The sequence below is a fragment of the Leptodactylus fuscus genome, chromosome 7 (genome assembly GCF_031893055.1).
Source record: "Leptodactylus fuscus isolate aLepFus1 chromosome 7, aLepFus1.hap2, whole genome shotgun sequence".
Lineage (NCBI taxonomy): Eukaryota > Metazoa > Chordata > Amphibia > Anura > Leptodactylidae > Leptodactylus > Leptodactylus fuscus.
The window spans coordinates 65,263,879-65,277,903 of record NC_134271.1 but is presented as its reverse complement, the minus strand read 5'-3'; the positions used below and the strand labels follow the sequence as shown (position 1 = coordinate 65,277,903).

At 40.5% G+C, this 14,025-nt stretch overlaps 1 protein-coding gene across 1 annotated transcript in view; it reads right to left on the bottom strand.

Moving 5' to 3' along the window:
* PEPD (peptidase D) overlaps window positions 1-14,025 on the bottom strand; it is a 186,286-nt gene that overhangs the window by 154,191 nt on the left and 18,070 nt on the right. Inside the window, exons 4-5 of the mRNA XM_075282039.1 lie at window positions 10,522-10,585; window positions 5,614-5,661 (exon numbers count right to left, since the gene is read on the bottom strand). Of these exons, the coding sequence (XP_075138140.1) occupies window positions 5,614-5,661; window positions 10,522-10,585 (112 nt within the window). The remainder of the gene's footprint in view (window positions 1-5,613; window positions 5,662-10,521; window positions 10,586-14,025) is intronic.

Here is a 14,025-nt window from a genome sequence, read left to right as displayed (position 1 = left end):
AGTAAGACGCTTTCATTAATAGCCGTAACAGCGAACGAAACATGCCTAGCAACAGATACCAGGTATTGCTGGCAGACATTTCATCAAAACGATTCCAATAAAGCTGCTTTAACTACATGCACTAAAAGTCAGATTCACCTCACAAGCCGTATGATTGAGTATAAAAAAAGCTCCTTCTCCAATCTCAGCCCTCCTGCGTGGCCACAAATATCATAAGAAAACTTGCTTGACGATAATGTGAGCAGAACAGCGAGTCAGGCTAATTCACGTACGGTATTTGTACCGTTCAGCCAATTGTCGGGTAAAATGAATTACTGACAATATGTAAGCTAGATGAAATAAAATCTTCTAATGAAATAAGGCTTCATACCCACAACGGAGTGCTCCGTCCTGTTACAATATTTATAGGAGCTGTTCTATAGATAATGAAATGGAGCATTGGGATACAATTCATGTGCAAGAAGGCTAAATTTACACTTTTCAGTCCATTGTACTGATCAGTCATCGGATCAGAACAGTGGACTGAAAAACTAACAGAATAAATGATACAAACAGAGCGCACTGCTGAAGATTTATCAAGCAAAAAGTGCTGGAATTCTGGTGTAATTTGTGCCAGAAAACTGTCTGACATAACCTTTGCCATATATATCAAGAATTAGACACTTTGATAATCTGGCTCCGTTTACGAATGTCCAGATTAAAACTGCGGCAACACTAGCATTGGGTGACTGTTCGGGGACTTTGTCCCCCATTGCGCTTAAAATATGCAAGCAGGACTTTTCTCTCCACTGATTTCAGGCGGAGACTAGGCAGGTAACCGCTTTTTAGGCGGATGGGGTTTCCAAATGCTAGTGTAAACCTAATGTCAGTTTGCTCTGTCTAGATCAGTTATCATTCACTTGAACACATTTTATAAGTGGTCAGAAATTAGTAAATAACTCATGAAGGAATAAAGTTACGTTAAAACCAAGCACACCATTGTTTTTCTTGTGAAATTCCCAACAAGTTTAATGTGTCACAAAACCATCTTCCCATTGAAAAAACTAAAGTTGGATCCAAAATGGCCACCGTGGTCACCACCCCATCTTGAAAAGTTTTCCCCCTCCCATATGCTAATGTACCACAAACAGGAAGTTGATATCACTAACCATTCCCATTTTTCCCATTTTATTTAGGTGTATCCATATAAATGCCCACCCTGTATAATAAACAAAGCAGAAGCTTTAGCTTTATGCCATTACTCGCACCATAACATGATCTCCACCTTATAAGGAGAAAAGAACATAAAACCCTGCTGCCTCATCCACATTATAGACAGAAACAGATCAGCTCTTATGGCAAGGAAAGATCCTGGCTGGTCACACATTTCCATGGACTTTTAATAACAGACCTGCATGAAATACTGCTACAAAAACTGCAAGCGCATTACAACGTTGCATCAGCAACAACTGAGATATAGATCTATACTACGATCCACATTGTAAGGAAGCCATTACACGTGCAGTTTCTCACCTTAATGTATGCAGTTTATTGAAACGGCACCAATGCTTTTATTTTGTATTTTTCATCAGTGCTAGTCATTTTTATTGGTGTAGAAAACGAAAAGGGGTACCTGGCGACTCTGGAAAAAATTATCATCGCCCGACCAAAGATCAGAGTCAGCCTGCTACTGCTTCACTAGTATTAGTGAATGGCGTTGCAATGCGACCCTTAGTTTGCCGTCACTTTTAGCGACTCTAAGTCATTCATTAACATTAGTGAATGAATTGCAGGGAGAGGCGTCGATCTTTGGTCACTCAATGGGAGTTCAGGCCAAAACTGCATTGTAGTCCTAACCTAAGGAAACATTGGTTAACAAGTTGGATTTTATTACTTTTCGCATGGTTTTGATGTTACCATATAGCTTGTAATTTAAGCACCGGTGGTATGAGGACTTTATGTGGCTATAGCCAAAGAAGTGACTATGTGGCTATGTGCCAAGAAGTGACTCCAGTATATAAACTACACCCCTGAAAGAATTTGTGAAGGAGTGTAGCAAGCATTTTTACCACAGAATATTGCACAAATTTAATTTCCAAAAATGAATATATAGCAGTGAAAAGTTTCTAGTAATACAGCAATACACCATTTCTATGTCCAATATGTTGTGTACCGCTGGTTTCAACAGACACACACTCTAAAAACTGTTAAGCAGGTTATCCCAAGACAACAATTTTATGGAGGGAACGTCTGTTCACAGAAGTTGGACACAACATATTGCACACATGAGGTATTTCTGAAAAAAAAATGCAATTTTCACTGCTGCAACATTAATTTCTATAAAATAACATAATGCAACATCTAGTGGGTCAATATTCTTACTACATCCAGTAAGAAATTGCTTGAGGGGTGTATTTCATATTGGGGGTCACAATTCACTTTACTGATACTTTAGGGGCTCTACAAAAGAGACATGGTGTCCACAAGCAGAATAGTGCTCCTTCCCACCTGCGCCCTGTTGTACTTAAAAAGCAGTTCATGTCACTGATAAGTTGGTTGTCTCAGGTACAACAATTTCATATATAAAAAAAACTCGGCACACAACAGGGCACAGAAGAGAAGGGATGCGGTTTGGCTTTTATAGTGCAGATATAAACAGTTTGGTCTTTGGACATCATGTCACTTTTAAGATCCCCTGAAATGCATAAAGGCACTCCGTTTTGGAAACTAAAACCCTCAAGGAATTTATAATGTAATGTACTGAGCAATGAGACCCCACAGACACTGATGAAATTGTTTCCAGAAATGAATACAGCAGATAGTGAAGAGTGAATATGTAAGTTGTGCAGAGTACACTGGGTACACCAAATCCCCACTATTTCCTCACTAATTCCTAGGATCACTGTACAGGATAAGCTTCAGCACTTTTCCAAGACAGGACAGCACTCTCGTAATGGAAGCTAGAACCTGTACCCAAACTTCTGTGTAGAGCTGACCACCTTCCTGATTGTGTGTATCCAAGAGAACAGAATATAGAATAGCGCTCCTGAAGTTTATATAGACAACATTGCTTAACACAGCTTCTATACATTCATGGCTGTTCGTTGCAATGATTCTGGATATATATGTTGTCAGGCTGGAGCAATAAAATATAATACATAGTAATCAATATACATCATTGTGTACATAACAAATCAAGTGAATACTTATTTACTGGAACAGACAATACTAGGAAAATAATAAAATGTGTATAAATGTTGGATATATAATCCAGACCAATGCATATAAATAGTAAAGAGAATTAAGTAAATTGGAATGTGTATGTGTCATTTAGGGCTGGTTCACATGGGGCAAAATGATCAGGATTTTGCCACTTAATGTCTAGCAAGGAAAGGACATGCTTGACTATTTTTTGTGATCCTGCTTTATTGTTTTGCCATGCACCACTGTGCTTAGGCACTTTCACCTCCCATTTGTTTTGGGTATGAGTGAATTTTTCTCCTTATCAGCTTAGTCAGGTCCCCTGATGATGGGTGTTAATGCACCCTGAAACGCAGCATATGGACTGTATAGGGACTTTTTTTCACCAGGGACAGCTTGGGACTGCCCTTGTTAGGGCGGGAGATATTAGGGAACAGAGGGCCAGTGTGAAGGGGGTTTAATAGGGATAACATTAGCCCTCTGGTCACGAGGACCATTCCTCCTGACCATTCCTCCTCTCAGCTGATGCCTATGACTGGTAAGATCTAACCATTTACTTGCCGTTATTGTCTGTTTTGGTCTCATGCTGTTTTTTCCCCATTATCTGTATCTGGGGGATTACAAGTGTTATATGGTGGTATGTTGACCTGGCCACATTTTTATTTATGATCTCAGGGGGAAACTACTCCTGTTGACATATTTTAGGGGTATTATAATAAAAGCTAAGTTTTATTACTTGTGCATCAGGGCTTGGTATTATAATTGCCTGATGTGAGTAGAGATACTACCCTTTGTCATCTGGGGAGCACTCTACAATATAGCCTTTGCTTATCATACATAAGGAAAAAAACAAACAAACAAAAAAAACACGGTGTATATCCAGCCTTAGGGGGCGTTCACACTACCGTCTGTGTCCGACAGGTAGTGTCCGACAGGTAGTGTCCGCTCAAAATCTCACACGGACATTAGGAGCGGACACTAGCTGTGTCCGTGACACCTGTCATTTATTTAAATGACGATCGGGTGCGTTCTTTTGCACTCCGTGCCCTTCCTTCACTGTCCGCATGTAAAGATGTCCGACTTTTCAAGCGGACAGAAAAACCCTACATGTCGGGTTTTTCTGTCCGCTTGAAAAGTCGGACATCTTTACACAGCTAGTGTCCGTTCCTAATGTCAGTGCGAGATTTTGAGCGGACACTAGGAGCGGACACTACCTGTCGGACACAGACGGTAGTGTGAACGCCCCCTTATAGCTACTATCATAGCTCAATGCTGGGAATACAGGTGCTTTCACTTATAAGTAAGCGATTGAGTCTACATGCAGATGACCGCGTGCAGAGTACGAGTCAGTAAAAACAGCACAGATGACAAAGATTGGTACTTTGAAATGAATTGAGCGAGATGCAAATACGAACAAGTATAGGACCTGCTCCGTATTCTGTGGCTCATTTTTACTACAGATGTGTGTATGGTTTCATAGAAATGTATGGATCCGTACTTTTATTCATAATTACAGATAAAGACTACAGTCGTGTGCATGAGGCCTAATTCCAGGCTATTTCTTACTACAGTCTTGCCATGCAGTGCTTCTGGTCACAGCATAGCCACGCTCTGGATCAGGGCCGCTCATGCTTGCATTTATAAGCAAGTGAAAAACTAACTAATTATAAGCTGTCATTATCGGCTGCCATCACTAGCCATACAGTAGCAACATAACCTTGAGACCAGTAATTAGAAGTAGCCCATAATTAACCAAATGTCTCAATGGAAGCACCTGCGCCCCAGCCCTGAGTGCAGTTATGCAGCGATCACAACTCATTATGGCAGCACCCTATCAGGTATACCGTGCAGCCAGTAATGAGAAATAGTCTGGAATTAATCCGTGTTTGAGTGCAGCTATGACTGGGTTCAGAACTCTATGTGGCGGCACTCTCAAAAACAATTACCAATACAGAAACATATTCATGAAACATGGCTCAGCTGACAACTTTGCTCCAGGATTCATCAACATGCAGATTTGGCTCAGTGAATATCAAGAGAAATAAGCAGCTACCATACACATGGTGCTGCTTATCCTGCAGGGAACTAAAGACTGGATAGGTTGAAACCCAATTTGCTGATGCTCATAAGATGTTACTCAGTCTCAATACACACTAGAATTGCTTGCATAACTAGCTTTATAATCAGAAAATACACTAATGAGTATTTTACTCTAATTGACACAAGATAATAGGGGAACTTTGTACAGAGGATATTGTCTTTGTCACAACCATAAAAGCTTCAGGCAGGAATCTAAAAGCTCCAGTTTACTGTCCTTCTTCCATGAGTTGCAAATTTATGATAAGAAGTTAGAACCTTTGAACCCCATGATAGAAGCAGATTACAGATGTAGCAAGTCACTGGTGTCAGCCTATTCTAAGGAGGTTATCTTACCAGAGTGAGCAGGACTGACGGGCTCTTTGCACTCAAGACTTTCGCAATCTGATGGAAAGAAAAGAAAATGTTAATCGATGCAAACAACTGTCACGTAGAATTCCCTTAAGCCATTTTAATACACACAGTTCTTACAATAGGCTTACAGTAGTGAAATGGTTCAGAGCCTTAAATACCACACAGTGCTGTGACCAAATCTTAAAGAAAGGGCTTTCTAATATGAGAAAACAAAGGCAAATATAGATTTTATACGCCACAAATGTCAGATCGGTGGCGTTTGACTTCTGGTTTCTTCAACAATCCCACAAACTGGCATACAATATTCTCTGTTCTTGTTAGATAGATCCATCTTTCCATTTCATTGTTAAAACAGATCTACTTCCTAACCAAGCCATGCAGGTGAAGCAGAATAGAGAAAAATGCCAGCTATATTGGCGTGATGTAAACATTTCAGTGCTGAGGTAAGTACCCCATACATACAGTGCATAGGTGAAATGTGTGCTTAGTATAACATTTTAACTGAATCTCTACCTTGTCTCCCATACAGACTTTCACTTGCAGATTAATGAAGTCAATAAATCATGTAAAATGACATCTATATCCATGCTGGAGGCAGCACTATTTGTAGGACATGGACTGCATTTTAATCAATGGGGACCACTGGGTGCAGTATGCATCTGTCATGCAACTGATCCACATTCATCTTATTCACATTTTCTGTTTCTATGGCAGAATATATATACAGAACCCAACCTAATGAAGAAAGCATTACGGCCAAAATATCACATGATGTGGAATTATAAGCTAAAATACTGACTGGCTTAGCTTCAGGAGTTCGACCCTGCTCTATTTTTATAGGGTTTTCATGAAAAGTTGAAATATTTGCAGGGTCTTGATGGGCAGTCTGTTCTATGAGTATATGAATCTTCATGGGAAGAATATGCAAATCTGTCTTCCCTGATGTAATTAGGAAGACAGAATCTCAGTGATATGGCCCAATAAAGGCTTCTCCCTTTAACATCATGCTCGACCTTCTACACCGGGCTGACGAGATGCAATAACATCGAAACTGCCATCCTCGGTTGAGAGACTATACCTGGTAATAATCCCAGCATCATTGCAAAACAAAGGCCTCTTGGAAGTTCGAGCATGATGTTAAAGGGAACAGCCTTTATTGGGCCATATCACTGAGATTCTGTCTTCCTAATTACATCAGGGAAGACAGGCTTGCACATTCCAGTGAGCGCCCTCTATTGGTTTGCAACACTGAGGCACCTGACTTCCTAATTACATCATGAAAGACAGATTTGCATATTCTTCCCATGGTCCCTTGCAAAGTGGAGTGCTAAAGGCTTAATAAGTCTTCACACACCTATATTGTGGTCTCTCCCTAAGGAGTGACGATATCCCCTTAACCCTATATAAATCTTCATACACGAGATTCCATCAGTTTTCTACTGCTAATATCCCCATCATGGCTGCAGCACATTTTGCATTCGTCTCTGAGGCTGCGACAGTGTAGAGTAAGGAGCAGTCTGCCTCCTCCAATATCCATTATAACTACTACTAGTTTATTTACATGTTATTTGGCAAGGAGTCACTGTACAACAATAAACAAATAGCCCAGAAAATCCAATGTGACCATCATATAGGAAATCCAGGAACAATGAACTACAAATATAGAGCAAATACATGCAGGTATGACACAGAAAAAGAGCAATCTATGAGTAAAGTCAGGTAAACTGACTGCTGTCAGTGAATAATCTTGCCACTCAGACCACTACCATAATCTGCTTGTGTTGCCCCAGGCAGTGATAGGTAATCCCATAACCCCACTGCTATGATATCACCCATCCTATTTGAGTAGCAAGAGCAGTGTTCCCATGACTGAAATGACTGCCCCAAGTGCACCAACTGCATTAGAATTAGAAGTTTTTCTCCATATCTATAAAAGTGACATCCATGACCAAAGGTATGTTGTTTGTAATGTGCTCTGTAATGTGGCGATAGCTGTTGAATATGCTTGGGGAAGATAGTAGACTCCCTTTACTGCCCCTATAAAGAAATCTAGATTCAAGACACACAAAGAATAAAGAGGCAATCTTACAGTAATATCTCCACTTCCCATTATTTACAGACTTGCTTACTGATGCAAGAATTATTGACCGACACTGTTGCAATAATGAAGATTTTGCCTCTCACCATTCACTTGTCAGCAGACACATGTAACATGCAATGAATGATAAATCTCACCCACAAGTGGGGGCAGAGGAAAGGAGCTTTTAAAAATGCAGGTATAACAGGTCAGCACACAGAAGGGCCAATTCAAAGAGCATTTCTCCTGTGTTCTCTTGGCTTCTAAGTGGCTAAAACTGCATAGCTGTGCAAGAACAACATGACATTACTATCGAGGACTTTAAAAAGAAACTGTAACAATGGCTCATATATAATTGTCACTCATTGTTTCCACAATCAACTGGAAATGGTAAGAGATTACAACTAGCCATTTTCACTAGTTCATGACTGGACACATTTTCAGGTTTTGTGCTTCACACTCTTTTGAAAGCTATAACCTTTTTTACACTTGTGTTATCCTGGGCTATTCAAATAAACTTTCCATTTTTGGTAATACATAGGGACACTCATTGTCAAAAAATAAATAAAAACGATACAGCTATAGAAATGTAAGATTGCACCAAAACTCAGCATGCAGCCATGTCTCATGTAGAGATGTAAAAGAATGTAGGTTTGGTCTGATTAGACACTGGGTATTGCCACTAGAGGATGTAAATGTACGGCCCTCCGATGCCCGATAAAAAAAAAAAAAAAAAACTCTCAGCAGCTACATTTGGGTAGTGTACCTCTTTATGAGAGATCGTTGACCACTAGATATGCCTTTAAGATGTACTCAAAGACATTTTGCCAAAATATTGAGAAAGAGCGCATCACTGCATCGTGAGAAATAGGATAGTCGTGTCGCTACCTTCAAATCCATTCTGACCTATCTGTTGCTGGGAGAAGTGGTTACATTAGGCCACAAACAGAAAACAGAAAATAGCTTTTGGACAGACCGCTAGTAAAGAGGATCATTCGATCAGCCAAAAAGCACAAGCAGCTCCTACAGTTTCCTTGTCTATTATCCAGACATAGGTGGCACCTTCATTACACTGACTGTTGTTTTGAATGGGTCGTCAGATCATCACACCATCAGTTGAGGGACAGTGACACTAAATTTCCTTCTGCTAAGTGTCAGTAAATAGTCCAAGTCCATATCATGGAAAAAGTCTAAAAAAAATTTGCGCAAGTCTGAATTTTTGTGACTTTTTAAGTTACCGTGTGCACTTTTTTCATAGGAAGGGTAGTAGGGGCAGGACCCACACCCCTGTCAAATTTTCATACTTTCCGACAGTTTTCTGTCGTAAATTTCTGTATAGGCGCATGAACCCCAGAGAATAGGCCTAATTTACGATGAGGCATTCACATTGACAAACTAGGCACAAACCATGATAGGGCAGGGATTTCTAAAACCTGCATGCAAAATGCCCAGCTTGATAAATCACCGCTATTGTTCCTCTATTAAGGTCATAATGGACCTTTGGTAGGTGTGATTTCAACATTGCTTTTGAACTATAGTTCCCCGTGACCAGATGATCACATGGGTCAGGTGAAGATCAGAATGGAAATTTCAATCTGACAGCAGTATACACAGTGCTCATTCATCAAGGCTGACAAGAAGATATTAATGTAAGAAAGACTAGGGTGTTTTTACTTTCTGTGTTTAGGGTTTAGTATTCCTTTAAATAGTCACTAACTTCTCAAGCAACTTAGTCTCATTTCATAGAACATGTGATTCTGGACCAAAATGTGACGCACTGTAAAGAACTGTAAAGTTCCTGCTACCAGGTGTCTCTCTGCTTGCTAATTTGCTCATCACTCCTGTTACTACAGAACGTTCACCTTTAGAAATGGGCTAAAGATGGAACACAAGAAGTGGAGTGGGGGGGGGGGGGGTATTTCTTCACATCCTCTGCATGTTTACATGCAATGCTGCTCTGTGCTCCCTGCCAGGACACTTCTCAGAGAGGATTCTGCAGTTCACAATGACTGTTTGGAGAGTCTGCGTACTTCTGACTAGCTGCTTGTGTTATTACTGATGGGATGTCAGCTATCGCTAGCAAGCAGTTTTCCTGATCTTTTTCCCTGCATCAAGGATCATTTTAGCTGAAAAATAAAGTGGATCAGTAGTCCAGTGTCCCTGGATCTCCTATGTTATGTTCACTTAGGCTTATTTTTGCTACTTTACAATTACTCATGGCAGAATTACAGTACATGTGCAGAATCCTGTAGTAGTAACAATGACTAGGGAAGAGGAGCAGGCAGTTGAGTATTGTATACACCCCACAGCTCGAATAAAAATGCAAAATGTGCCGCAACTCATATATGAAGGCTTATACATCTAAAGAACACCTACGCGGATATTTCAGCTTCTGAGGAAAACTTAAGTACCCTTTATGAAGTGTTATTTATCATACTTGTGTGAGCAGCTTTATGTATCCCATATATGAGAGACAAGACTCTTGTAGTCTGATTTTTGTAATTGGTTGGTTGTAATTGGCTGTTTGTGGATGCAAAAATCACAATTGTTCAAGAAATTTATTTTTTTATCATATTATAGGATTACAATACATAATTGCTTTTACACAGCAGCCTGTTTTTATTACTAAAAATATAATACAAAATTGGAAATCTCAACATCTGGAACCCCTGCTGGTCATTATGCCGCACTAAAGTACAAACATCAGATCAATAGGATTGGATCATTTGGAATTGCTGGTTTTGCCATGAATGTCTACTGTCCTGAAACTCTTGATAACTATAGCAAGACAAACTTTAGCTAACAGTACTTACATCACTTGTGTACTGAACTTCTTCAACTGCGTATTTCTGTTTAAAGTGCTCTGGGGGGTGGATCCTATGAGGAAGAGACAAAAAAGAAAAGATTTCAGTAATGCAAGTATTCAAATGACATCTGCGTTTACTAGTAACAGGAAGCATCTGCCATAAGGAGAATGCAGAATAAAAAATTTTTAAAAAAATGGTCTAACACGAAGAAGAGACCATGCATTGGAAAAGTTGTTCTTTTTAGCAGAAGTAACTGAAAAATCTGCAAATATCTATTTTCTAAAAGCCCACATCCACATTAAAGGAAAGTCTGCCAACCTTGCCAATTACGGCAGGACCAAGTGACTATCAAAGGTGGAAAAAAGGATCGAAGTGTCAATACATCCGATCCTTTGTTTCCATGACAGATAAGCAGCAGACAGAGCAGTCTGGCAGCATCTCATTCACCATTACATGTATATGGAGGTGATGAGGAGAATAGCTGCTGACTAACCGAACTGTCACCCCACACCTTTCTAAAACGTATAGGCACAATGTACAGTTCTGCTGTTTAAAAAAATAAAATAAATTTAAAAAAAAATGTGCCTGATTCGTGCTGCCCCACTAACAGTAGGTGTGAACAAATCTTACACTAACTCATGCTTGCTTACTTACCACAAGTTTAATTTAATATTATAACATAATTACCCGTATTTTTCGGACTATAAGACGCACTTTTTCCCCCCCAAATTTCGGAGGAAAATGAGGGTGGGTCTTATAGTCTGAATGTGGGGGGAGGAGTGGATTTGCAGCATGGCCGCGCTACTGCCACCGCTGGTTTTCTTCAGCGGCAGGAGCGGCATCCGCCGGTCTATTATAGCAGATGCCGGGGAGTGTCTTAGCTGCCGGGGCCTGCAGATTGCCACGCTCCTGCCGCTGAAGAAAACCAGCGGTGGCAGTAGCGCGGCCATGCTGCAAATCCGCTCCTCCTCCACAGGTACCGGCAGTCAGTTAGCCCCGGGGCCGGTCCCCACCGGCCCCATACCTTTAGTGATGCAGGCCGGCTCCTGCACGGCGAGGCCGCAGGAGCCGACCTGTTCCGATGACAGCCGGGAGCCTAATGAAGGCTCCGAGGCTTGTCATAGATATATATTACTATCGCGGCTGGTCTATGACACTCCGCGATAGTAATGTATAGAATCTCCCATAGACGGCAATACACTCGTATTGCCGTCTATGGGACTTGCAATCAAATGATTGCAGGTTCAAGCCCCCTAGGCGGGGGCTAATAAAATAGTAAAAAAAAAAAAAAAACCACTTAAAAAAAATATAATAAAAAATAAAATAAATAAAAGTTCACCTCCTTTCCCTAGAATACATATAAAAGTATAACATTACTGTGAAACATACACATTAGGTATCCCTGTGTCTGAAAATGCCCGGTCTACTAATATTTTTATGTACAGTGAACGTCAAAATCAAAAGTGCTAAACTGCCGGGTATTTCTCTCTGTTTTGCCTCTGAATTAAATAAAAGGTGATCTAAGCAATAAACATTTCCCAAAATGGTATATCTAAAAAGTACACCTGGCCCCCTAAAAAAAAACGCCCTATACATCCCCATACAGCTGCAGGGTCACCTGTCAATGTGGCCTTGCAGCTGTTCCAAAACTACAACTCCCATAAATTAAATATTTATACCATTTTTTGCCTGAAAAATTTTTTTCCCTATTTTTCTCCTCTAAAACCACGTCTTATAGTCCAGTGCGTCTTATAGTCCGAAAAATACGGTATGCATTTTACCAAAAAAAAAACTAATTAAAAAAATGAAATTAAAATCATCCCACCATTTGCCACCAGCTGCGTCATACAATGATGCACTAAATAAGGCAGAGGTTTTAGAGACCAATTCCTAATTGTGTAACAGGAAAGATTATTTTCTTTCCATAGCAGAAAGTTTAGGAAATTGCAAAAGAAAAAAAAAAAAAAAAAAACAATTCACTCGCACTGTGCCAATAAACAGATTCAACATATTAGAACTAATTAGGATCCAATAGGATCTCTTATGTACTGTTTAAAGGGAAGCAGACATGCGCAAGTATTGTACATGGTGACCAAGGACTGACGTGTTTATATTTAGGTATATACTCTAATCATTGAGTTCTGCATATGCATATAATGCATAAATAATCAAACACCATTCTGATTTATACGCTATTCATATCCAAAGAACAGAAAAAGAAAAGATAAACCTTTTATAGTCCCACAGTGGGGAAATTTCAGCATGTTACAGCAGCATAGTAATACAGATACAGGATAATACACAGTAATATATTACAGACACACATATGCTGAGAAGAGAAGATATACTAGGAGTCCATAGCAGCTAAGGAAACGGAAGAAGAAAGAAGGAAGACTTCAGGATCATTTAGTTCTCTGTGCGGAGTGATCTTCGCATGGTCTGATGTAGATTATGTAGCCTGATCGCGATTGGAAAGAAGGACTTGCGATAGTGCTCCTTCTCACACTTGGGGTGGAGCAGACGGTCACTTACAGTGCTGTCAAGTCCCATCAAGGTCCCATACATAGGGTGGGATTTGTTCTCCCACATGGAGGTCACCACGGACAGTATCCTTCTGTCACCCACCACCTGTACTGGGTCCAGGGGACTCCCCAGGACAGAGCTGGCCCTCCTGATCAGCCTGTCAAGTCTATTTCTGTCCCTGGTTGATATACTGCTCCCCCAGCAGGCTACACCAAAAAAGATGGCTGAAGCAACCACAGAGTTGAAAAAGACCCTAAGAAGTGTCCCCTGGACTCCAAAGGCCCTCGGCCTCCTGAGCAGATAGAGTCTGCTGTGACCCTTTCTGTGCAGCGCCTCCAGGTGATCAGCCCAGTCTAGTTTATTATTGAGGAGCACACCCAGGAACTTATAGTTCTTGACTATCTCAATACATGTCCCTTGGATTTCCACTTCTCCGTTTACTAAGGTCCACCACCATCTCCTTGGTCTTCCCAGCATTAATCCTGAGGTGATTCTGCTGGCACCATTCAACAAAATCCTGGTTTAAGTCTCTGTATTCCCTATCGTAACCATCAGTGATAGCAAAGCCTGCTATATAAATCTTGGGCTGATTTGTAGCCATATATTAGGAAATAACTCAACAATGGTTGTTCAGGATACAGCTAAGGCATCACTTTTTCCACAAGTATGAGTCATAACTAAATGTAGCACAGACCCCCCTGATCCCCCTGCTCAAGGAGCAGAGAACTGCCTGGACCAATACAGAAAAGCGATGATTCCTGTCTAAGCTTCCTTGGGTATTTGCAGATCTTGCAAGCAATATGAATTGTTGTCTTGTGGATTGGGGATAAAGCAGAAGTTATCAAGCAAGATGTCACTGCATTTTTGTTCCTGACATTTAGATTTCCTGGAAGGAATGATGTAAAAGTGTAAATATTGTCTGAAAGCCGTACATAATGATGACCCTGGGGAACAGACGCATTTCTTGAGTTACATCTGCTGGAAAGA